The 24,583-nt window shown below is 39.6% G+C and overlaps 1 protein-coding gene across 1 annotated transcript in view; it reads right to left on the bottom strand.

The window, feature by feature from the left end:
• Positions 1-24,583, bottom strand: part of CSMD3 (CUB and Sushi multiple domains 3) — a 584,303-nt gene that overhangs the window by 210,351 nt on the left and 349,369 nt on the right. Inside the window, exons 12-13 of the mRNA XM_060277658.1 lie at positions 22,388-22,491; positions 11,462-11,574 (exon numbers count right to left, since the gene is read on the bottom strand). Coding sequence (XP_060133641.1) covers positions 11,462-11,574; positions 22,388-22,491 — 217 coding nt within the window. The remainder of the gene's footprint in view (positions 1-11,461; positions 11,575-22,387; positions 22,492-24,583) is intronic.

Genomic DNA, 24,583 nt, shown 5'->3' with positions numbered 1-24,583 from the left:
TTTTAAAACCACCAAATAGACTGGTATTACTAGTATTCTTCTGCCGGTTATAAAGCACAAGAAATAACACTGTAATTATTTGTAACACTGCCATTCTACTAAACCTCTTGTTTGTCTTGGAGACAACTTACTCCTACATCGGTAAGCAGCATTTGCACAACTGGAATAACATGAAACAAAACTTAGTTGTATGGTATAGATAGCTTAACCTTGGTTCTGATGCATTCCGAAATAGAAAATACTGGGATCGATGGATACAGTGACACTAATAAATGTTCTCAGAAAAAACAGAACCCTGTAAAAGGCATATAACAGGGCAAGTTTTATCAAAATATTTCGGAATTAAGTAGCATGGAAAAATGGATTATTATTTTTTGCCCTTCAACTACTTGTATTAATCTCAGAAGTCAAGCATAGTGTGTAGGTGACACACTTAAGCTTCAGGGAAACAGGATGGTCATTTGCTATACTAATGCATTTTGACATAATATCACTAGATTCAATCCCTCAAGAAGCAACTTGTCCATCTAGTTCCTTCTGTCTAAAGAAAACAGGTCAGACTGTGAACATCATTTGGCACTGGTTACAACAGCAATAAAAAGCTAGCTGCAAAGGAAAAGGGGTGTGGGGAATATGGGGAACTTCTGCGTATTTCCCATCACCAGAATTATAAATAAATACCTGTAAATTACAGTTTTTATAAAATGATATTTTAAAATAAACCTCTGTGTGTGATTCAACAGCTGTTGAAGGCAGCCACCTATATCAATTAGTAGCCAAAACATGCACCATCATTTGCACATCCAGTCACTTTATTGAGTTGGTTGAGTATCATGACATAGGTTGGATGATGTATATCCATAGGTATGGAAGACTGCTTACATGGGTAAATATTTGTTGATAGACCAATAATAAAGTGCGGTTTTCAAAATCCTATACTTCCATTTGTTCCACAGGGTGAAGAGAGTGAGATTTAAATAAAGGAGTATGTACAATAACTGAAATAAAGATATGAATTGTAGATTCATCTGTGTTTGCAGCCCAGCAGGTTACTTATTATTGGTACATCTCTGTAAGATGAGGAGAAGTAGTTACATGCAATCAGACTACACAATACAAAATTAGATAAATTTTGGTCCTAGTCTTCACCCTACGGACTTCTGATTGGTCAACTGTTGCTAATCGCAAGGAAAGTTGGACGAATAAATGGTGGTTGGTTTTGGCAGGCTTAACAGGCTGTTTTCAATGTGAATTGCTAAAACCTCTCTCTATGAAGAAAGGAAACCCTGCCCCCCCAAGACTGGGTAGGACCTGGCAACACACATCATGAAGTGATTGCTGATTGATTGATTGATTGATTGATTGTATGCATGTGCAAGCTTGCAGCTCATTTGCCAGCAGAGTGTGAAGATTGACTCCAGAGAAACTGGGCAATCTGTTTGTCATGATTGATTGGGAAGGTGGGGGCATAGAGATTGAGAGGGGGGGGCCTTTGGTTCCAGACTTTCTTTGGGGAGTGGATGCAGCTCCATCTGCCCAAGCTAAGAAATAATGCCTACAACCCACCACACTAACACATGACCTTCTGTAACTTACTTATCTTCTGTTTTCTTCTTATGTGCTGTCATTGGACACAGAGAAGGAAAGATATCGATTCCAGGAGTTACATGGATCAGGTAATGAACCATATACACCAGGCATGGCCAAACTTGGGCCTCCAGCTGTTTTGGGAGTACAACTCCCATCATCCCTAGCTAACAGGACCAGTGGTCAATGTTGATGGGAATTGTAGTCCCAAAACATCTGGAGGGGCAAGTTTGGCCATGCCTGACACCATAGCCTTGACTTCACAATTTTGTTGGCTCACTTTCTCTAACAACCTATATGGCAGTTTTGCCAAAGTTCCCCTAACAACAACAAGCATTAAAATAGGCCAACGGAACTGGTCTTATATACTTATGTATAGTAACTTAACTTAGTTTTCTACCTTACCATATTAAAGTGTGAGGCAGGAGGTCTGTATGATGTTTCTACCTATGAAGCTATACCAGTGTGCTGCCTTCTGTTTTCTGTTCCAGTGTTAACTATTTGATAGATATTTCCTCATGATTCTCAATTGAGTCTATTTCTGTGAAAGATAGCATAATCACCTAGACATTTCTCCACAAGAAAAGGAATGAAATCCACTTGTGACTATATCATTTTGATGGAACATCCTCAAGAGATTCCACAGCTAAGGAATACTGTTTACAACCCTAACACGGAGACAGCCACTTGATCTCGCTATGGCTAAGGGCACCTGAGCATCAACGCTATTAAAGTCTACAAAGAGAAAGGACTGTTTCTAAAAGACTCAAGACAAACTGGCTTTACAGAAACCCAGAGGAACATATGGAAGAAAAGGAATAAAATAAAAGGACTTTAGCTGGCAGAGCAAACAAGAAAGTAAACAAAATAGCCCTTGAAGGAAAAAAATCTTGGGAGTTATTTAGACAGCTACCAGACACAATTTGCAAAGGGGGCAGCTTTTGTTACAAGAAATGTTTGCTGTCTTTCAGTGGCGAGGGGAAAGTATTTAACACAGACAAGGGGGGGAAAGTCAGGCTGTTTATCAGGAGTCATTTAACCAAGGCCCAAGAATCTAGTTTATTCGATTTATGTTCTTATACAACCAAAAACTAAATTACGATATCAGAGCTGGGCTGACCATGGTCTCCATTTTTGCAAGACTGTTCATCCTTAGATGAAGCAGGGGAAGTGGGTGGTGAATTTCAGGCAGGTGAACAAATTCTAATATTTTTGTGTGGCGGGGTACCTTCCTATGCAAAGTAGCCAAGGTTTATTTGCTTGTTTGAAAGCCATGCCACTGCTTCAAGTGATAGTTTGACTGGCACTACTCTACCTACCAATGCTGCAAACTGGACACTTGATGGACATGCTGACATGACCAATCATGGTTGGCCTGTATACCAGAGACCAGAGCAAGGGAAGGTCCATGTGCGCAACACAGGAACAAGGGTAGGATGGGACACTCATTGGTTATCCCCTCCCCTTCAACAAATGCATGTCCAACAACATTTCTACCCACCAGCCTATTTTAAATGGCTATTACTGTTTTGACACCCAACAATAACTGTAATCACCATGTCAAGGAAACCACCTACTCTGAGTTTTAATCTACATAAAGGGACCAAAGACACTTATTGGAATTTATTTGCTGTATGCACTTCATGCCTGCAGTAAAGATTCTAAGGACTCTTACTAGGCAGAAACTATCGCTGGAATCAGTGAAAATGCATCGGTTTATGCCATAGCTGCCAAGTTATCCCTTTTTTACAGGGATTTTCCCTTATGCTGAATAGGCTTCCTCGCGAGAAAAGCAAAAACTTGGCAGCTATGGTTTATGCTGAAAATCATGTTGAATTTATAGATCGCATACAGTGAGGGGAAGTTATACCAAAAGGTAAATGAATAAATTCCAGCATTGCTGGTTTCAAAGCTGGGAGCTAGTTCACAAATTTTTCTCAAGTACTGCTAGAAATAAGGAAGAAATATGTTCAGTTTGCATGTGAATCCACATCATTTGCACTTCCTGCACAGATATGTGAAACACAGATAATCTTCAAAATGCACACTTCTCTGAATTTTGTGGCAGTGTCATCCAATAAAAAAAATGTGTACCCCCCCAAAAAATAAATATATTACAGAAACCTAAATGGACATAGCAGTGAAAATAACATAGAAACCACTTCCAAAAATGTGTTCATGAATGTGTCTTAAGATAAATGAACACATAAATATGTATAAATACTGATGCAGATTTTTTCCATAGTTATGACATAAAGCCCTGTATGGCGCAGACTATCTGAAAGACCACATTCTCACATAGGAACCTGCCTGAGTTCTCAGTTCTTCCGCAGAGCACCTTCTTTTAAGTCCTCCCACCTTCACAGTCACCCTTTGTGTAAAATTAATACTTATACGTTTCATATTTCTGAGTTTAGCTGTATTCACTTTTATGTTCTGTACAATCTAGAGAACTCAGATAAAGATAATAATGATGATGATGTTGCTTTGATAGTTTGTGGTGAGCATTCATATATTCAGAAATCCCAGTGATAAAGCAACTGTTCATATGAACCTACGTTCCTTCAGGTATTCCATAACAGTATGCATACAGTATTTCTGCTGCTGAAAAGAACAGCTTAAGATCTATAGATCAGAGTTTCTGCACATCACTTCATGCAGTTTAATGTAGTAGAAACCATGGATTCATTGATAAGATGAACTGATGAACTGAAAAACTTCATAGGGAAAGATATTAACTTTAAATTTCACCCCACATCTGTGCGAAGGAACCAGAAGTGAAGAAAAATGGACTCAAAAGTGAAAAGGGCACTTAAAACATATCCTAAATTCTTGAGTGGATATATCACCCTATAGGTGTGATTCCTAAGAAAGTTCCAGATGAATAAAAATTTCCTCCACCATCTGCCTCCTTTGAAAACAGTCAATTAGTGACTTAATTGACTTGGCACCTTGTACAGTGTAGTACACATATGTTATGCCTTATCAAGCGATTCGCTTTGCACTAAGTTATACAAAAGCTGCCTCACAGCTTTGTGACTATTTCATTTTATAAACATGTTGCAGTTTGAGAAAAGAAATGATGCCCAAGGGTTAAAGTCTTCTCTGTGCTGGATTATGAACACATTACTTCTGGTAGGCAGCAATGCACCATACTGGCATACCAAATGTTATTTATTACTTATTGCTCTCCTTATTGTGGCTTTGTTCTGAAAGCCTGGGGGAGGACAGCAAAGACATCGGGTTGCCTTTAAGGGGAATGTGAGAAAGTTATTTGTGATGCGAAAGAAACATAATGTGCCACCCCAAATTGTCGTCTTGTTCACTTTAAAACTTTTCTTTACTCTCTCCTTTTATATTCACAGGGTTCATCTTATTCAAAAACAAATCCTACATGGAGAATTGAGTTACACTTACGTTCCCATTTATATCAAGAGGATTTCAGTTGTAATATAGTTCCATTTTTAAAAAATGAGTGAAACTCCTCCAGAGTACACCAATGCGTTTGTCACCAGGCCAGACACAATTGATATGGTTGTATAATAATAATAATAATAATAATAATAATAATAATAATAATACATGATTATTAATTATTATTTTATTTATTATTATTACTTCTACCCTGCCCATCTGGCTGGGTTTCCCCAGCCACTCTGGGCGGCTATAAATATGTAGGTTTATCCATTGAAATGTAATATATGTTGTAGCTCATAATTAAGCCTTGACTAATTTTCCATATTTCGCTCGTTTCACTTTTACCTGGTGTCAGGCTTCGGGGAATCAACTTCCTCCCCCGTGGCCATAAATAAGTAGATCAAATTAAAGGAAATTCTTACCAGTTAATTTCTTTAATAAACACAGTGAGGGACAAAAGAAAGTGTCTACCTAGAATGGCGGTGCTCCCAATTAAGGCTCACCCCCCCTTGTCCCTATTAATCTACGCCACTCCTACATCTTGCAATCTGAGTTTGTACCCTCTTCACTTTCTGTTCTGAGACTTTCTGAGTTCTTCTTGACCTTGGGGAGGGCAGTGGAGGGATGTTGTCCAAAGACTGTGAATCTGTAAACCCTCTCTCATCCAGTGTTTCTTCTCCTAGCTGTTCCCCATCCAGTATTTCCCAGCTTCTGCCTCCTGAACTATGCAAACCACTATTCCGAATCTATACTGTCCTTCTGCTCCTGGGAAGATTCAGGATCAGGGGGAGGGGGTGGCTCCCACCATTCTTCTTCAGTGCAGCCCTCCTCAGCACGGTCCCTGACAATTGGTCCTAGAACAAGGGTGCAAATACTAGACACATCCAAGTTCATATGAAAAGCACCACTTAAAATGTTTCCCAGCATGAACAGGGATGGGGGGGATTATTTTCCGCATGAGGGTCACATTCCCTTCTGTGCAAACCTACAAAGGCCACATGCTACTGAGGAGGAGGCATACACAAAAATGGATATAAATTTTGCCTTTCTAAAACATTTGCCTTTCTACTGTAGGCTACTTTCTAGATATGCTCACACGTGCCTTTCTCTCTTTAACCCAGGTTACCATGAAGCATGATCAGATTTCAACAACGCATTCTCGCCAAGCCAAGGCTCTCAAGGATACACTGAGTAAAAACTACAGCATTAAAAAACAATCTACCCACATAACTGCCCATGTGCAAGGGCTTCCTATCTTTTCTACAAAGTCAACATTTAATAGTTCTCCATATCTACAAAGCATTTCCCTGCTTATAGAAAAGAACAAAGACTTGGGATTCCTCTGAATATGCAACAGATCAGCTCTTAAGGAGGGGTGCCTTTTAAAATAGTTTCTCTTTTTTTTCCTTTTTCCTATTATAATGTGTTGCTTGTATATGGTGTAATTCTCTGTATGTGCAGAGTAAAAAAAAATATTTTGAGGGATCTGAAGCAATATTTCTCATACTCTCTTGACACCGTTCTCTTCCTCATGAAAAATATGGGTTTTATGTGTAGCTATTTGTAGTTAAATGTAGTTATTTGTATGCAAAGCTCTTTACAACTGCCTTTCAAACTCTGTTAAGCATCATTTGCATTTATGATAATGATGATAAGAATAATAGACTAACTACAAAAAAGCCTTGAAACCCACTGCTAGAGAAATATTCTCTATTATGAAATAATTTATCTGTTTGAGATTCCTTATATTTATAAAATAGAAAGTAACATTTAATGTGTGTAATCTATAACAAGGCATTGCAAAACTATCAAATATATGCAGAGTACTTTTCCACAACGAAATAACCCCTCATTGTTCCCAGCTAAGAAAAAATTATGTTCATACATCAGGGTTCTACATTTAATTGACAGCTTTCAGAATGTATTCTCCATCTAAATTATTTTGTAATCAGGTTAATGACTCCAGTACAACTGTTGTGATGTCCTTTTGCGTTCGTGAAACCACTTTGTATTTCCTGAAATGGAACTAAGCTCTTGTAGTTGCTCAGAAAGCACTGTCTCATACACAGCTACAACGAATTCTCAATGACACTATCTGCCTTCAGCAGATGACAACCGATAATCTAATCTGAAATGTTAAAAATGTGCTTGGCATTTTTAGAATAAACAATTCATTACAGGTCACAACTGATTTATGTATGTCCAATTGTTGCGTGACCAGACATACACGGATTGTGGTGACCCATAGGTAGCTGGAAAAGGGGAAAGAATGGGTGTTGGTGAAATGGGGGCAGGGTGGGGGCAGAACAGGGTGGAATGGGATAATAATAATAATAATAATAATAATAATAATAATAATAATAATAGGAATGGGATGGAGGGAGGGAAGGAGCTTATACATGCGGCACCATCATGTGCAATGACCCAGAATGCAACCCCCACACAAGGGGGCAGCTGCTTAACACTTCTGGGTCCATGGAGAGGAAGAGAGGATGCACCATGGCATTCTTCAAGGCAGATAGTACCCCCCTTCTAAGGAAGCATTCATCACCCTCTGACCCCCTGAGTCAGTCCTCTTGGGCTAGCTCTAAGAAGCCAAGATGGGCAAGCATCAAGAGGACAGATAGTTGGACATGCTTCTCCAAATTCAGCTGAAGATGGTCAGTGCAAATGTTTTAGCATAATATTTCTTAAACGATTTTAGCACTATAATTGCTAATACTGTTGCTTGTTGTAAGGAACTTGGCATATCATTTTGCAACAGAGTTATTACGGATCATTAGACCAATTATCGATACCAATGACACACTCTGAATTCTATAAGAAATAATGAAATTCATTTTGAAGTAGCTCAAATAAAGTGGCTCAAGAAATCATATGTTTTGCAGGTTTCTGTGATGTTTTAATAGCCTGTTAAGCCTACTTGTATTTAAGTTCAGCTTCTTAATACCATTTTCATTACCATGTAGTATCATTTCATCATGTTTATTTCTCCTTTCCCTTGATATGTAAGAAAGCTGTCATACCTCCATGAGTACCCATTAAATCTTCTGGCTATCAAAAAATAAGTGAGAATTCTGCAATGACTATGATTAGCAATTAAGTAATGTTAAATAGTTTGCAGGTGCTAACTTGCTTATTCATGTTTCTTATGATGCTATATTTAAGATTCAGAACTGTTCAGTGAGAATACCCAGAGCATGTCACACTTTGTTTTATGGCAAGTTATTTATTTTCAAACTGAAAATATTGTACCTGCTACATTGCTTTCTAACTGCATTAAATAGCTGTAGGATGAATAAAGGAGCATGTTATTCCAATTCAACTTTCTAGAACATTAATTAAATAATAAAATTTGTGAATCATTAAACATCACAAGGCATTCTTTGCAACTGCTGCTGAACTGAGTCTCTCGTCCCTACTAGGAAGATATCCCCAGATTAAACTTGATTGCATCGTCAGGCAATTGGATATTTTCAGTATCTGCAGCATCTGCTAATCAGCAATTCCAAAACATTTTCTATGGCTGGCTTTCTCTTTTACATCTGTGCTGTGAAATGAAAAGCATTTGAATCCAGATTATTCCAACATCTGAAACCAAAATTGGGAATGGAAAATGTTTGTGAGAAGTATGTGAAGCTAGTGCAGAGGGAATCACTGATCTTACCACCTGGTGTATTTATGTTGTATTAGATTTGAATGTTCAGTGAAAATAAATAGCACTGCTATACTCTTCAACAGTATTACAGAAGGACCAATTTACCCATTGGCAAGAATGATGGATTTGTTCCACTGGTGTGTATGCACTGCACCCAAGTCCCCGATGCTTAACTCCTCCCCCTCCCTTTAAGCAACACTAACCTATTTGCTCGGAACCTAGCATAGCAGCTCTGTCCCACCCAGGGACAGGATTGTTGACAAAAAAATCTACCCAGAAGTTAACCAGGAAAAATTAACAAAGTTGAAATTTAACCAGGTTCAGTCTATTTTCATCACATCAGTTCAGAGTATCAATGCAGCCAACGCTCTTGCAGCACTAAGAAGTCTAATTTCCTCTTGGAATTCTTTGAATAGGTTTTTGTCCACTGCTCTGCATTGCACATGCAAATGATTTTAAATCCTGAAAGAGGTGTAACAAAACACTGTACAGTCATACCTCAGTTTAAGTATACCTGAGTTTTAGTATTTTCAGTTTAAGTACTCCGCGGACCTATCTGGAACAGATCAATCCACTTTCCATTACTTTCAATGGGGAAGTTCGCTTCAGGTTAAGTACGCTTCAGGTTAAGTACGGACTTCCGGAACCAATTACACTCAAACCTCAGGTTAAGGACGCTTCAGGTTGAGTACTCCGCGGACCCATCTGGAACAGATTAATCCACTTTCCATTGCTTTCCATGGGAAAGTTCGCTTCAGGTTAAGTACGCTTCAGTTTAAGTACTCCACGGACCGTCTGGAACGGATTAATCCACTTTCCATTACTTTCAGTGGGAAAGTTTGCTTCCGGTTAAGTATGCTTCAGGTTAAGTACAGACTTCCGGAACCAATTACACTCATACTTCAGGTTAAGTACGCTTCAGGTTGAGTACTCCGCAGACCTGTCTGGAACGGATTAATCCACTTTCCATTACTTTCAGTGGGAAAGTTTGCTTCCGGTTAAGTATGCTTCAGTTTAAGTACAGACTTCCGGAACCAATTGTGTTCTTAAACCGAGGTACCACTGTATAGACTAAATAAAATTCCATTAATTTATCATGAAGAATTTTTGGGTCATGAATGGTATCTATGTCTTTGCAGAGAGAAAGTAAAAGCTGAGAATCATGAGGCCAGGGCCTGCCAAATTCTAGTCTTAGTAGAGCAGTGGGACTGAAGCAGCATTCAAGCCCATCTCTAGCAATCCCTTCTTTACAACTACAAAGAGCTTTCTTCTCTTAAGGAATGATGGAGTGGAGTGTATTTAATATTGTCCCCCTGATTCACCAACTTGTTTTCAAGACTGGCTGCTCTGAGAGTTGTGTTCCTGACTTAAATTTTGTCACCGGTCATCCATATAGCTTTTACACTTTGAGAAAGGATAAATTTCTATACCCATAACCTTCTAGCAACTGAGAGAGAAATATAACCAGGTAGACTGTACAGGATCAATAATTCACATAGCCGTTTACAAGGAAATCCCTGAAGTCCCTTTCCACTGTTCTCTCAGTGCCTTCACAGAAATGCCATGGAGAAGCAATAGTCTTATTTCAAATAATGTTTACCACACTGCTCATGGATCATTCTTTAGGAGAAAACAATATATGTCATGGCCTGTTTTGGAACTTACTTATCTCACAGCACAAAAGAAATGCTCTCTGAATTTCTGCACATGTCCTTTACACGCCATTCCTTTTCACACCATGTTTAACCCCGCAATAAAAAAGAAAGAAAAAGAATGAAGGTTGTATTGCATGTTATTCATTCAATGAGCAAGCCCACTGGAATTGATAGACCTAACAAACATGGCTAAAACCTTGAAAATACAACTTTATTAGCTAGGCACTGGTAACTTCCACAAGCATAACCTAATATACAAAGGCCAAATGTGGACAACCTCTGACTTGTGGAGACTATTGGGAAGAACCTTCCAGCCCTCAGCACTGAATCAGCAGGATAAGGTAAAATAAAATGAAGTTGCTTTATTGTGTGTTCATAAGCTTAATGGTTGCAGTACAAATCTTTGGTTGTTCCAAATTTCAGATGGTTCCTATACTGGCCTATTACCTCTAATTATAAATTACCGGCCTATTACCGCTAAAGTCAACTAAATAAATATTTGTAAATAATCTCTCAACTCTGTATCCTGTCTGACTAAAATCACCACCTATTCTCCACCTCAATATATTAAACCAGCTCTCTCTGCAAATAACCAACCAACTCCTAACTCAACACCAACTCCCTTCAACTAACTAACTGACTCCAGGGGTGGGGTTTTTATACTCTGCCAGAGCCCTCCCCCCTGGGTTCTAACAGTTCTATTGGGGTTAACCCTTAATAAACTGACTAACTTTAGGCTGATCGCCACAACTACACATTAGGAAGGAGCAGCATTATTATTACTTCAGCCATTTGAGACCACCAGAGTAAAACCTTTTCAGACAAGAACTTTTCAGATTCTGACCCATTTCTACGCTTTTCAGACAGAATAGTCAAATTAGAGGAAGCCACTCCTACCAACTTTTAATAAGATGCCCTTGAAAATTATGTACACATAATAAAGTATAACTCCACACACACACACACACACACACACACACACACACACACAAGCAAAATGGGCCTTCCCCAATTTTCTTTCTTTAGTATACTCTGGTTTCACCTCAGATTGTAGAAATCTTTTCTTTAGTATTCCTTTTGTAGACTGAAAGCCAAGGATTACACGTGGGTCCTTTTAGGAACATCTTTGATAGCTTATAGTTACCTTTGTAGTTAACTTTGAAGCCAATTGAGCCCACACTTTCATCAGTTTGAAGATGAAGCCACATCTGATTGTTCATGCTGACAATTAAATCTGGTACGAAGCTTCCCGTTAACCTAATCATAAACAAAATAAAAATCCCATTAGCTGGAAATTGTCTTCAAATAAAGAGATATTAAAAAGGCAAGAAAGAGATCTTGATTACAGCACGCTAAGGGACTAGAACATCACAGCATTTTAAAAAGTCATCAGGAGAGATGCTACCAATTGAAAATCTTTCAGCTCTGTACAGCTAAGTAACAGCATGATAATAATTTTTATGTAATTCTTGCAATTGACACTTAGGGTTAAAAAGAAAGCTGTTTCATTTGAAAAGTAAAAGCTAGTTTTAATGATAAAATTGTAATGTCTGGATTTTTCTCATATTATCATAATATTACCTAAGAAATTCCCATAATGCTACAACTTGTGGGCATCCAATGAAGCTGAACGTGGCAAGATTCAGCACAGATAAAAGAAAGTACTTTTCCCAAGGCAGTAGTGATGGCCACCAACTTGGATGGCTTTAAAAAGGATTGGATGAATTCATGGAGGACAGGGCTATTGATGCTGCTAGGCACAATGGCTACGTTCTACCTCCACTATCAGAGGCTTCTCAAAACAAATTGCTGGAAACTGCACTCATGTCCTGCTTGCAGGCTTCCACAGGAACCTGGTTGGCCACTGTGAGAATGGGATGTTGGACTAGATGAGGCATTGCCTGTTCCAGTAGGTTCTTATGAGACTGAACACTGAAGGATGGTGACAACCTTATGAGGGCTATCATCCTGAAGGTGGTCAACATACTCAAGGGTAGAAGGTGGAACTGCCACCACCATGCCAAGTGTGCTCCTCTGGGCTCTGTCCCTGCCCATTCCTACTAACCAGTATATTTGCTTGTTCTCACAAAGCCCTTTGATTTCAGCTCCACTTCTGAAGGCAGCTCATGAAGCCATACTCTTTCCCTCCTCTCTGCAGCCCCCACTATCCATGAAAACACTCCACTGAACTCCTGGACAGTGGGGGCTGTTTTATGGGCCAGAGATTGGAGGTGAGGAATTCACATAATCAGGCATCAGGATCTTACAATAGCCAAACAGAATTGCACCAAAGGTTTCATCAAAGGGGCAAGGTTTGCAAAGATATATGAAGGGAATAATTTTGTAAACCCCTTTGAGGGTTTTTTGTTTGTTTGTTTGTTTGTTTGTTTTACAATCAAGCTGTGTGTAAATTGTAAGAAATAAATAAATAAAAGTCTTCTAGGATGCTGTTCCAACCACAAGAGATGGAAAGAGGGCAGTCTAGCTGGACAGCAGGAGACAAAATATATGCAATTTGTTGTTTTGCTTAAACCTCAGATTGATTCCACAATTACGGTGTGGTTTTTTTGTGTGTTTTTTAAGAAGTCCTATAGTTAAAGGGTTTTTCTGTCAAGATAATGAACACATAGTCAAGCAGCAAACATGACGCCACTGAATCATCAGACTCAAACAGGAACAGAATTCCTAATAGAGGAATGTTTATTGAAAAGCGAATTTTATCTATGATCTGAAATGGCTTTGTGATTGAAACTTCCAGCAAAAAACAGATGGAAGGTTTCTAAATGCACTCCACAGGGCAGGGATGAGGAATCACAGCAGTACCTGCTTCGTTATGGAAATGTGGCTTTTTGAACAATATACCCTGATGTCTCCCTGCTTATTTAATTTATATGCAGAATTCATCATGCGAAAGGCTGGACTATATGAATCCCAAGCCGGAATTAAGATTGCCGGAAGAAATATCAACAACCTCAGATATGCAGATGACACAACCTTGATGGCAGAAAGCGAGGAGGAATTAAAGAACCTTTTAATGAGGGTGAAAGAGGAGAGCGCAAAATATGGTCTGAAGCTCAACATCAAAAAAACCAAGATCATGGCCACCGGTCCCATCACCTCCTGGCAAATAGAAGGGGAAGAAATGGAGGCAGTGAGAGATTTTACTTTCTTGGGCTCCTTGATCACTGCAGATGGTGACAACAGTCACGAAATTAAAAGACGCCTGCTTCTTGGGAGAAAAGCAATGACAAACCTAGACAGCATCTTAAAAAGCAGAGACATCACCTTGCCGACAAAGGTCCGTATAGTTAAAGCTATGGTTTTCCCAGTAGTGATGTATGGAAGTGAGAGCTGGACCATAAAGAAGGCTGATCGCCGAAGAATTGATGCTTTTGAATTATGGTGCTGGAGGAGACTCTTGAGAGTCCCATGAACTGCTAGAAGATCAAACCTATCCATTCTTAAGGAAATCAGCCCTGAGTGCTCACTGGAAGGACAGATCGTGAAGCTGAGGCTCCAATACTTTGGCCACCTCATGAGAAGAGAAGAATCCTTGGAAAAGACCCTGATGTTGGGAAAGATTGAGGTCACTAGGAGAAGGGGACGACAGAGGACAAGATGGTTGGACAGTGTTCTCGAAGCTACGAACATGAGTTTGACCAAACTGCGGGAGGCAGTGGAAGACAGGAGTGCCTGGCGTGCTATGGTCCATGGGGTCACGAAGAGTCGGACACGACTAAACGACTAAACAACAACACCCTGATGTCAGGCTAAATTTCATTCATACCAGTGGGTGTGATGTGACACAACAATTAACATCATTGGGACAACATCACTGCTGCCTCACCCTTACCACACATGTAAATAGCAGTTAGGAAAACTGGGGAATAGAATAAGCTGCGATGTGAAGGCTCCAAATTGTTCCTTTGTAACTGTGACCAGGGCTGTGTTGAATTTTTTGAATAGTCAAGTTACTTTAGAGCCGGTCTAATGTAAATACTGTCTGTTTAAGAGAAACAGGTGCCGGTGATTTCTGTTAATTGCTCACAGGCGTAGGCTCTTCTCCTTGTATATAAGGCTCTGCCAGAAAGCCTTCTGCATCTCTTAGTTAGATCTCTTATAGATCACTCTCTCAGTTGAATGTATCTCTCGGTTAAATATCTCTCAGTTTGATTTAATTCTCACTTTAAGAGATTCCAAGTTGAATCTTAGTAAGAGAGACTCTCAGTTTCAGAGATTCCTTAGTTGAATCTTAGTATGAGAATTGTTTAGTTATAAAGCTGTTGTCGTTTAGTCGTGTCCGACTCTTCGTGACCCCATGGACCATAGCACGCCAGGCACTCCTGTCTTCCACTGCCTCCCACAGTTTGGTCAAACTCATGTTCGTAGCTTCGAGAACACTGTCCAACCATCTCATACTCTGTCGTCCCCTTCTCCTAGTGCCCTCCATCTTTCCCAACATCAAGGTCTTTTCCAGGGAGTCTTCTCTTCTCATGAGGTGGCCAAAGTATTGGAGCCTCAGCTTCACGATCTGTCCTCCCAGTGAGCACTCAGGGCTGATTTCCTTCAGAATGGATAGGTTTGATCTTCTTGCAGTCCATGAGACTCTCAAGAGTCTCCTCTAGCACCATAATTCAAAAGAATCAATTCTTCGGCGATCAGCCTTCTTTATGGTCCAGCTCTCACTTCCATACATCAATACTGGGAAAACCATAGCTTTAACTATACGGACTTTTGTCGGCAAGGTGATGTCTCTGCTTTTTAAGATGCTGTCTAGGTTTGTCATTGCTTTTCTTCCAAGAAGCAGGCATCTTTTAATTTCGTGACTGTTGTCACCATCTGCAGTGATGAAGGACCCCAAGACAGTAAAATCTCTGTTTCTTCCCCTTCTATTTGCCAGGAGGTGAGCAGTGGCCATGATCTTGGTTTTTTTGATGTTGAGCTTCAGACCATATTTTGTGCTCTCCTCTTTCACCCTCATTAAAAGGTTCTTTAATTCCTCCTCACTTTCTGCCATCAAGGTTGTGTCATCTGCATATCTGAGGTTGTTGATATTTCTTCCGGCAATCTTAATTCCGGCTTGGGATTCATCTAGTCCAGCCTTTCGCATGATGAATTCTGCATATAAGTTAAATAAGCAGGGAGAGAATATACAACCTTGTCGTACTCCTTTCCCAATTATAAAGCTAGTTTGTTATGAAACTAGTTTGCTGTTAATTCTTGGGTAGTTTAATGGGAGTTATGTGGGAGTTTGTGGGAGGTTTGGAATGGTTTGAAGGTTGGAATGTGGGTAGATAAGGTTGCTAAGAGAGAAAGCATTTATCTTTAGTTTAAAGCAGGCATCCCCAAACTGTGGCCCTCCAGATGTTTTGGCCTACAACTCCCATGATCCCTAGCTAACAGGACCAGTGGTCAGGGATGATGGGAATTGTAGTCCAAAACATCTGGAGGGCCGAAGTTTGGGGATGCCTGGTTTAAAGTCTCTTTAGAGTCAGATTGTTTTTCAGTTAAAGAAACCCAATCGTTTGTATTTTCATCTGTATCCTTATTATATATATTTTTTCCAATAGGCTGTCTTAAGCATATGCAGCTCCGGGGCGCAAAGACCCCCAGGTTGCCCAGTCCTAGGCATGCAGAAAGGCAGAGCTGGCTGGCTGCCTCAGCGTCTCGCTGGCTCGGTCGCCCCTGAGCTCATGGCGCAGAGCAGCTCAAAGCAGAAGAACCGACCGCAGTGCTCCAACCGACAGGTGGGCTTTCCCCCAGACTCAGCTCTTGGGCCCCAGACTCTCGGCCTGGCACCCCTGAGAGCCCAGTGCCCGGGTGCCCTACACCCCTAGCGCCTATGGGTAAGACGACCCGGGCTGTGATTATGCCTTGCCCACTCCTGTGGCATTAGGGGGCTATGGCTGCCTAAAACAGCCTCACAATCTAAATGCTTGTTCTGCACTACTGCCACTGGGCCAGCCCAACCACTGAACTGTAATGAAAGGCAATGCATTCCTAGTGTAGTTAATATCTTAATTCAGACTTCTTTTGTACAATATAAGAAGAGCTCTGATGTGCCTCTTGCTTTCCTCCTATCATCATCATCATCATCATCATCATCATCGTTGTTGTTGTTGTAGTAGTAGTTTTTATAAAAATATATATATATACCCCACCTTTCTTCAAAGCACAGAAGTTGACTTACAACAAAAGTAATGGAATACAACATAAGGTATTCAATCTATAGAAGAGAGGGGGCTTTGTGACTGTACTATGGACTTCATCTATGCTGTCAGTAATATGAGCACAACAGAATTAACACAGCTGAAGACTTCCAGAGTTGCAGATTATTATTTGTCTCAATACACTTCCCTGATCATCTTAGATTCTCTTTCATATATTTCACATATTCTGTTTTCAAAATCTTGATACATATTCCCAGGTAGAAACATTAAAACAGGCATCCCCAAACTTCGGCCCTCCAGATGTTTTGGACTACAATTCCCATCATCCCTGACCACTGGTCCTGTTAGCTAGGGATCATGGGAGTTGTAGGCCAAAACATCTGGAGGGCCGCAGTTTGGGGATGCCTGCATTAAAAGATTCCTGCTCTTATATATTCATAGTAGATCAGAGAGTTTTCATTTAATTAGAGCATCTATAGTCAATTCGCTATTCACAGGTGCAGCATGTTGCGGAGAGATTAATACAGTGCTTCTAGCATCAGAACACATGTTTGGAACATGAGAAGCTGCTTCATATGGAGTCAGAATATTGATCCATCTAGCTCAGTTTTGACATTGGCTCTCCAGGATGTCAGCCAGGTATCTGAGGTGAACCACAAAATGGAGTCTCCCATAGCAGGGAAGAAGGAGTGAGTGAAGATCTACATCAGGAACAAGGGGGGAATCAAGATCTACATTGGGAGCAACAGTGGGAGGATACCAGCCGTGCCTCCTATTTGCCAGAGGCCCCTGTAGAGGCAGCGGGGGGGGGGGGCTGCTGAGGAGGCATCTGGTCCAGCTTCTAAGGAGTGTGCCACAGCTGTTGCAGCAGACAGTGGACACAGCTACACAGCTGCCAATAAAGCCTTTTAAATGTGTTGTAAAGTGCAATATACAACTGTGACACTAGATGGCGACAGTGAGCTATGCAAAATTCAATGTATTTCTCAAAACTTTTTTTTTTAAGCATTTTCACAGCGTTTTTAATATGTGTGTAGATTCCATCAGTGTATTCATTGGGGGCTGGATCTCCTGTCCCAGTGGATCCTGTCACATTGATTGCCTCGTGGGTGAGCCAGCCCTGCTTCCAAGGACTGAACTGGGGTGGGATGTTCTGCATGCAAAGCAGATGTTCCACCATTAGTACATATCAGCATTACCAAAATTACCATGCTGATAGCACCTAATTGCAATAACCAATTATACATAATTATTATAGACAATCTTTCTTAGCACAGAAAGGGTCCTTAGCTTGGTGCTATAGCACAGTCTGTTTCCCAGACTGAAAATAAGCTTAAGTACATCACAAGATGCCACATGGCAGGTAGTAATCCCCCTGGGTGAGTGCTTTTCTGACTTCCCTATGATAGGAAACATTTATGAAAAGGACACTTTGGGAGGCATAACATTTGCTGTATGATTCTTGGCAGCGAGGCAACTTTGGAAGCATTCGATAAGAAAGTTGTTCTTTCTTTAAAGCTGGTTGTTCCATGTGTTTTGTTAATTACTAAAAGCAAATGGGTCACGAAAGCAGTAACAATCAATGGAGACAGAGGTTTTCTGAAATTATCACCACTTAGCTGTTTGCTTATCACTCTGGTAGGAAGTGTCTTGTCTGTCTGAAGAGACATCAAGTGTGAGAAGCTCCCTGGAGGAGGAGGGGTCATGGCTGTTTCCTGGATGGTGACATGTTAGTTTACTTTCATTGCTGTTTGGCAGATAGCTGGTGTATCAAATTGTATTTTTCAAAGAACCACTGTTCTAGTCAATGCACTTGCCTGAATTCAAACACATATTAGACACACACACACACACACACACACACACACACACACACACACACACACATATATATATATATATATATATATATATATATATATATATATATATGAATAAATATTGCAAAGCAGATTGAAGATGTCAATTTGAACAAGAAATAACTCTTGAGACAATCACGCTCAGGCTGACAGCTGTGTAAATTGGAAAAGATTTCCAGCAAATTATTAGCACATCTTCGCCCACTACATCGTCTTTATTATAATGTAGTAGTAACTTTACTCTGAAGCTCCTGACAACTTGAAGTAATGTGATGATAAGAAAAATAATGGAGTGTTCATTTGCATTTGTAAGAAAACACTGTAATTTCATCAGTCTTATTTAATGTTTGTCTTGCATTGGATGGGTCGCTACAAAACATTAGAATCTTAAAGTAGACCAAACATGTGAGGAATGATTCATATTTGGGGGTGAGGGCTGGAGGGGAAATCAGTAAATAGGACAAAACTGATTCTGAAATGATCAAGTTTACACTATGATTACACACACAGTATATATATGCTTAACTTGATGCATTTTGGGATATGAAATCATAAAAGCAGCTCCATTTGTTTTTATTGTCTGTATTTTAATAAACCGTTTGTACTGTATAGTGTTCTAGTTCTATTACATTTAAATTGATTTAAAATTCTTATCTTTTTGTGTTTTTAGCTTTTTGTATTTTATCTATGTTTAGTATTTTTTATGTGCCGTTAGACCCAGGACTCAGCTATACAGCTGCAAATTTAACGTTTTTAGTTCATTTTAAGTGCATTATACAAACCAGATGGCAATGATGAGCTTATGGCCAATTCAATATATTTTCCAAAACTTTTTTTAAAAAAAGCATTTCCTCGGTGGTTTTTTATATGTGTCTAGATTCCACCCCAGTCTGGGGAAAAGGTGGGGTAATGGACAATATAATTAATGAGGCATTTCCCTTCCCCCATCAGAATCTGAATCCTTGCAGTGTTTATAAAGAGAATTGAAGAAGAAAAAGGGAAACCTTATATGTGTACAGAAAACAAACCCAGTGTGGAAACAGAGTCATTGCTACAAGCACAATGCTAGAATTATATATACATATTGCTATAGTTGTAATATAAATACCAGCAGCATAATATTTGACTTCCATTGTCTTCTTTTAAGAATTTTGATAGAAAATTAGAGGAACTCTTATGTAATAAAGTTATGCTTGCCTGTGACTGAAATAAAGTTTGATAGTAATAAAGAAAGAAAGAGGAACAGCTTTAGCTAATTATGCGTAGTCATGGTTTCCCCTTTTACGGTAAACCTTATTGTAAAAGAGGATAAATGCACAATAGACAGAACACAAAGACTAAGCCTGAGCAATAGAAGACTGACCAACTCTCACAACTACTTCAAGAAGAGGTCATACAATTATGGAAACCTTTGCTGTATTAATAATTGATTTTATTGATCTAGAGAGGGGTTGGGGAAGCTCCCAGTTCAAGGACGGCATTCCTTCTTGAGCATCCTTCCAAGGGCTGATGGGCGAAGCTAGAGATATAAAGTGGGAAGGGCCAGAGACAAAAATACATGGAGCAACCGTTGTGACTCTCACATTTGTACAGTAAGCTACATTTCAGACATGCACACACACAAAGCCCTCTCCGTCCAGGCAAGCAAGAGATGTTATCATACATACCGGTAGTTCAAGAACACATTCCAGCCAGGCGAAAGCAATCAGTGAGGGGATTGACCTGAGAAGAGGAGGCAAAGTCCTCTAGGGAAAGTCATGAGGGATACATACAGAGGTCTGGATGGCCACATTCTAATCCCGATCTAGACTTTTTGCAGAATATTAGCTAATACGTACCCCACATGCATTTTATCCCTTTTGAAATTGTAAAAGATTTCAACAATATCTAGTTCATAAGCATTAGTACAATTTCCAGCTGGCATACAATGGGTGTATGTGGAAAGGTTAAGGAGGCCACACACAGACATTTTTTCATTTGCATTTAGAATGGTACAGAACAGAATAAATATGAGTTTCAGATGCACAAGAAATCCTAGAAATAAATAGACAGACAGAATTCTCAAAATTGCAAGGCATGACTATAGGAAGCAGCCTTTGTAGATAATTTTTGTGTACCACACTCCCACTTTAAAGATAATATAGTTTAGGGAATTTCTTTATTTGAAAGTTATAATATAACCTACACTCAACTATAACAGTCAAAAACAAGCCATGCACATTACCAAGCTTGTAAGAAGATTTCTTCAAAAAGCCACGGCGTAAATAACACTCATTTATTTCTAACAACTCCTCAATCCAGCCCTAGGAACTAAGCATAGCAAACACTTGGCGTACTGTGACCAATAGCTCATTTTTTAGCAAATCAAAATCCTTAAAGAAGAAAAAAAAATCTTCTGCATCGTAGCTTATCTTCCCACATCCCACTTCACTATCAAATACAGAAGAGAAAATTCTATTGGGAGTTGGTGGGATTTAGGATTGTGGTTTGAAACTGAAATTCCATTGCCAAATGAATGATACGTTTCAATATCACCTGTCATTCATTAACAACTTTATCCTGAAATCTTCTTTGCCTACAGCCCAAGATATTAAGTACTGATGTTGCAGATCAGCTAAACGAAATTCATGAGAACCCAAGGAGATCCCTGTTAGATCATCATCCTGTCCCCACGGTTACCAACCAGGTATCTGATGGAAACCCACAAGCAGCACATGAGCGGAAAAGAAGTCTCCTCAGCCATGCTCTCCAGCAACTGGAAGTAAAAAAAGGCATCTTGCCTACTGCATAGATGTAGTAAATGACCATTATCATTAAAAGTCATGGATAGCCTTATCTTCCAGGAACTTGCTTAGTTCACTTTTAAAGCCACCCAAGTTGGTCATCATCAGTATAACTCAGTGGCCATCACTACAACCTGTGACTTCAAATGCCATTGTTTAAGATTGTGCTATGTGAGTAGGTACCATATTTTTTCATGTATAAGACACCCCCATGTATAAGATGCCGCCTATTTGGGGGGACTCAAGTTTAAGAAAATGGGGGGAGATGGCACAGATTTGTTGAGATTTTTGGGGAGGATTGCCCAGGGTTGTTGAGCTTTTTTTTAAAGGGGGATTGCATTGCAAAATCCACCTCTCATCTGTCCCCTCGCCAGCAGAAGCTGCCAATTGCTCACCAAATTGCTGCAGCGTCAGCCAATCAACACCAGCCATTGACGTAGCACTCAATAACACGGCCAATAACCACTGGCAGCCATGGCAGCAATTAATCAAACGTCCACCCTATGCACTATCCATGTATAAGGCGACCCCCACTTTTTAGCATAATAAAAAAACACCCTAGTCTTATACATGGAAAAGTACGGTACTTCATTTTGCATTTCCTGGAACTCCTGAATATTCTGTTTCACTTGATGACCCCTAGTTCTCATATTTTGAGAGAGGGAGAAAAACTTCTATCTACTTTCTCCATACCATACAAAAATGTATTCACTTCTTTCATTCTCCCACTCCACATCCAAAATCACTTGGCTTTTTTGATATATGAAGCAGCAAAAAGCATGCCAGACCAGGGGGGAGGGGCAGAATCAGCAAAGAAGGGAGATAAAGTATGCATTTTTCTTTAAGTCATGTTATTTTTAAAAGTATTGTCTCCAATCGTACCATATCACAATCCCACAGGGGGGAAAAAACATTTCAAGAAAGCAAAACAAAGCAACTAGTATTTTAGAATTTTCTCTTTTTCAGAAAAAATGTGATCTGACAAAGGTAGTGCAGAAAAACTAACATGTTGTCCAGACTTTACTCAACACAAAATACATCACAGGAGTAATGACATTACTCTGTGCCATTTTGGCTGCCTTTCTATGGACTACAAATGACGTAATCTTAAAATCCATATGAAATGGCAGGAAGGTAAGTAGAGTAGCTAACACCGGCTTTACAGAAATTAATTTGATATATTGCAACAAGTGACTCCTTTGTATATAGAAGATGAGCAAAATATTAAACCATTGGGTTGGGAATTAAGGTGACTTACACTTGAAGGACAGTTCTGGGATCACCCACTTCTCCTCCATCACCAATTGTTAGTGTGTCATAGCCAATCTCCAGATCAAATTCTTCAAAATTAATCTGGATAACCTAGGGAGGAAAAATAAAACATGTACTTAAAGCATCTACATTTATATTACTTTATCAGCATGGAATCCACATGTTTTTCAGACTCTCATATTTTATTTATATAAACAAGTCATTTGTCCAAGAAAGAAAATAATGGAAGAATATGGGGCAATGATTTACCCCTTTCTTGCAGTACAATAGAACCCCTAGGGCCAGAAGTTTTACCTGAAGTTAAACGAAGGTGTCAGAGTCAAGAATTTTATTACGCATCAGTAGTGGAAACTATAACATTTTTGTTTTTAAGCATACTTTGTTTGCAGAAGCTCATGCATGTAAAAACATATCGAGAATTCATACATGGGGGGGGAGCTGTTTATTCTCACAAAAAAATGAAAAAAATGAAATGCAGATATAACATGACAGCTGCAATTATAACCTGTCATTATTCACAGTCAATCAAGCAATCGACAGTATTGAATTCAATGGGGTTTACTTCCATATCACAAGCCTGAGCTTCACTTCCAAGTTGCATATGCTAGAGGGACAGGACAAGGAAGCCTCAGAGGCATGAGGATGCCAACTTAGAAACACTAGGATAGTTTCCTGGTTTTGTTCAGAGACCAGTATTCCTACGAGAGAACCTGGAACACACTTCTAAATTAGAAAGCAAGCTGGGAGACAAACACAAAGTGGGCAGGTGAGTGAGAATCCCAGGAGGAAGAAGAAACAAATCCAAAGGCTTGTCAGTCTCAAAGGACTCCTAAGTAATGTGTAGTTTTAAGTCCATTTTATTCTCTGCTTTAGTAATAATCAGTTTTTTATACTTATTTTTTATTGTTGCAAACAGCTTGGGGGTGGGTGGTTTGTCCACAAAAGTGGTATATAAGTATTTTAATATTTTTTTGTGCAGGTGTATGTGTTTTAATTAACAGTGTTCTTCTAATTACGGGTAGGGAGCCGTGTTGGTCTGGTGTAGTCGAAACAAAATAAAATTAAAAAAATTCTTCTTCCTGTACGTTTGTCATTGGTATGAGCTTTCGTGTACATGCACACTTCTTCAGATACACTGAAACAGAATTCACCAGATTCCCCACATATAGTGAGAGGGTGGGGAGGGGCACCACTCAAAAGGGTGGTGGGAAACCGGACTGTTTATGACCGCATTTGGTCTTGCAGGAAGAATTTATGACCGTTTACGACTGCAAATTGGTCCCACAGGAAAAGCCATGGGTGAGATGGCTAAAGATAGCTTTATCATGTATAATGAGATTAAGAATCCAATGTCTTTATTTAAACCAGGTTTCTCTGTGGTTTTCAGTTTGGTGATAAATTGCAGTTCAGCAACTTCTCTTTCCAGCCTATTTCTGAAATTCTTTTGTAATAAGACAGCTACTTTGAGATCTTGTATAGAATGTACTGGGAGATTAAAGTGTTCTCCTACTGGTTTCTCTGTCTTGTGATTCCTGGTGTCAGATTTATGTCCATTTATCCTTTGGCCTGTTTGTCTGATATAGAGAGCTAAAGTGTTCTTCTAGTTCTCTTTTCCAGATTTCCCCTCCCATAATGGGATTGCCATACTTTCACTTTTCTAAGGCCATGCTGAGGGAATATGAAGAATTTGGATCCAGTGGATCCAAAGGCTCCTCCACCCACCCACAAAACTCATCCAGTACCACGGTCAGAGCACCCTCCAAGGGCAGAGTCCCCAGGACCATAAGATTGGTATAATATACATGTCTAGCATCATGTTGCTCCATTACCCAGGCCAAATAATTCACAACACTAAATTGTGGCACAAAGAACTCTGGCAGCATTCCTAAAATGATTTTTGAAGGTACAAAACATAATCTTTAATTAACTCCTTGCCATAAAATCTAAAACTAGCCAGGTGTTAAACTGAAAATGAAATGGTTCAAGTTGTTGGAGGGTATCAGTGATAGCTTAGAGACAACTGACTGTAACCTGATAAGTCCTATAACAATTTTGATATAATGCACATAATGTATGTATGTATGTATTCATATTTTTAGACTAGGGCTTTTGTACTCGTCAAGTTATGTTACCTATATTGGTGGGGAGAGAGCCCACAGATCATTGCTGTAAGGCTTTCCAC

This window comes from Zootoca vivipara, chromosome 8, assembly GCF_963506605.1.
Source record: "Zootoca vivipara chromosome 8, rZooViv1.1, whole genome shotgun sequence".
NCBI lineage: Eukaryota > Metazoa > Chordata > Lepidosauria > Squamata > Lacertidae > Zootoca > Zootoca vivipara.
This window is presented reverse-complemented; position numbering and strand designations above follow the sequence as displayed.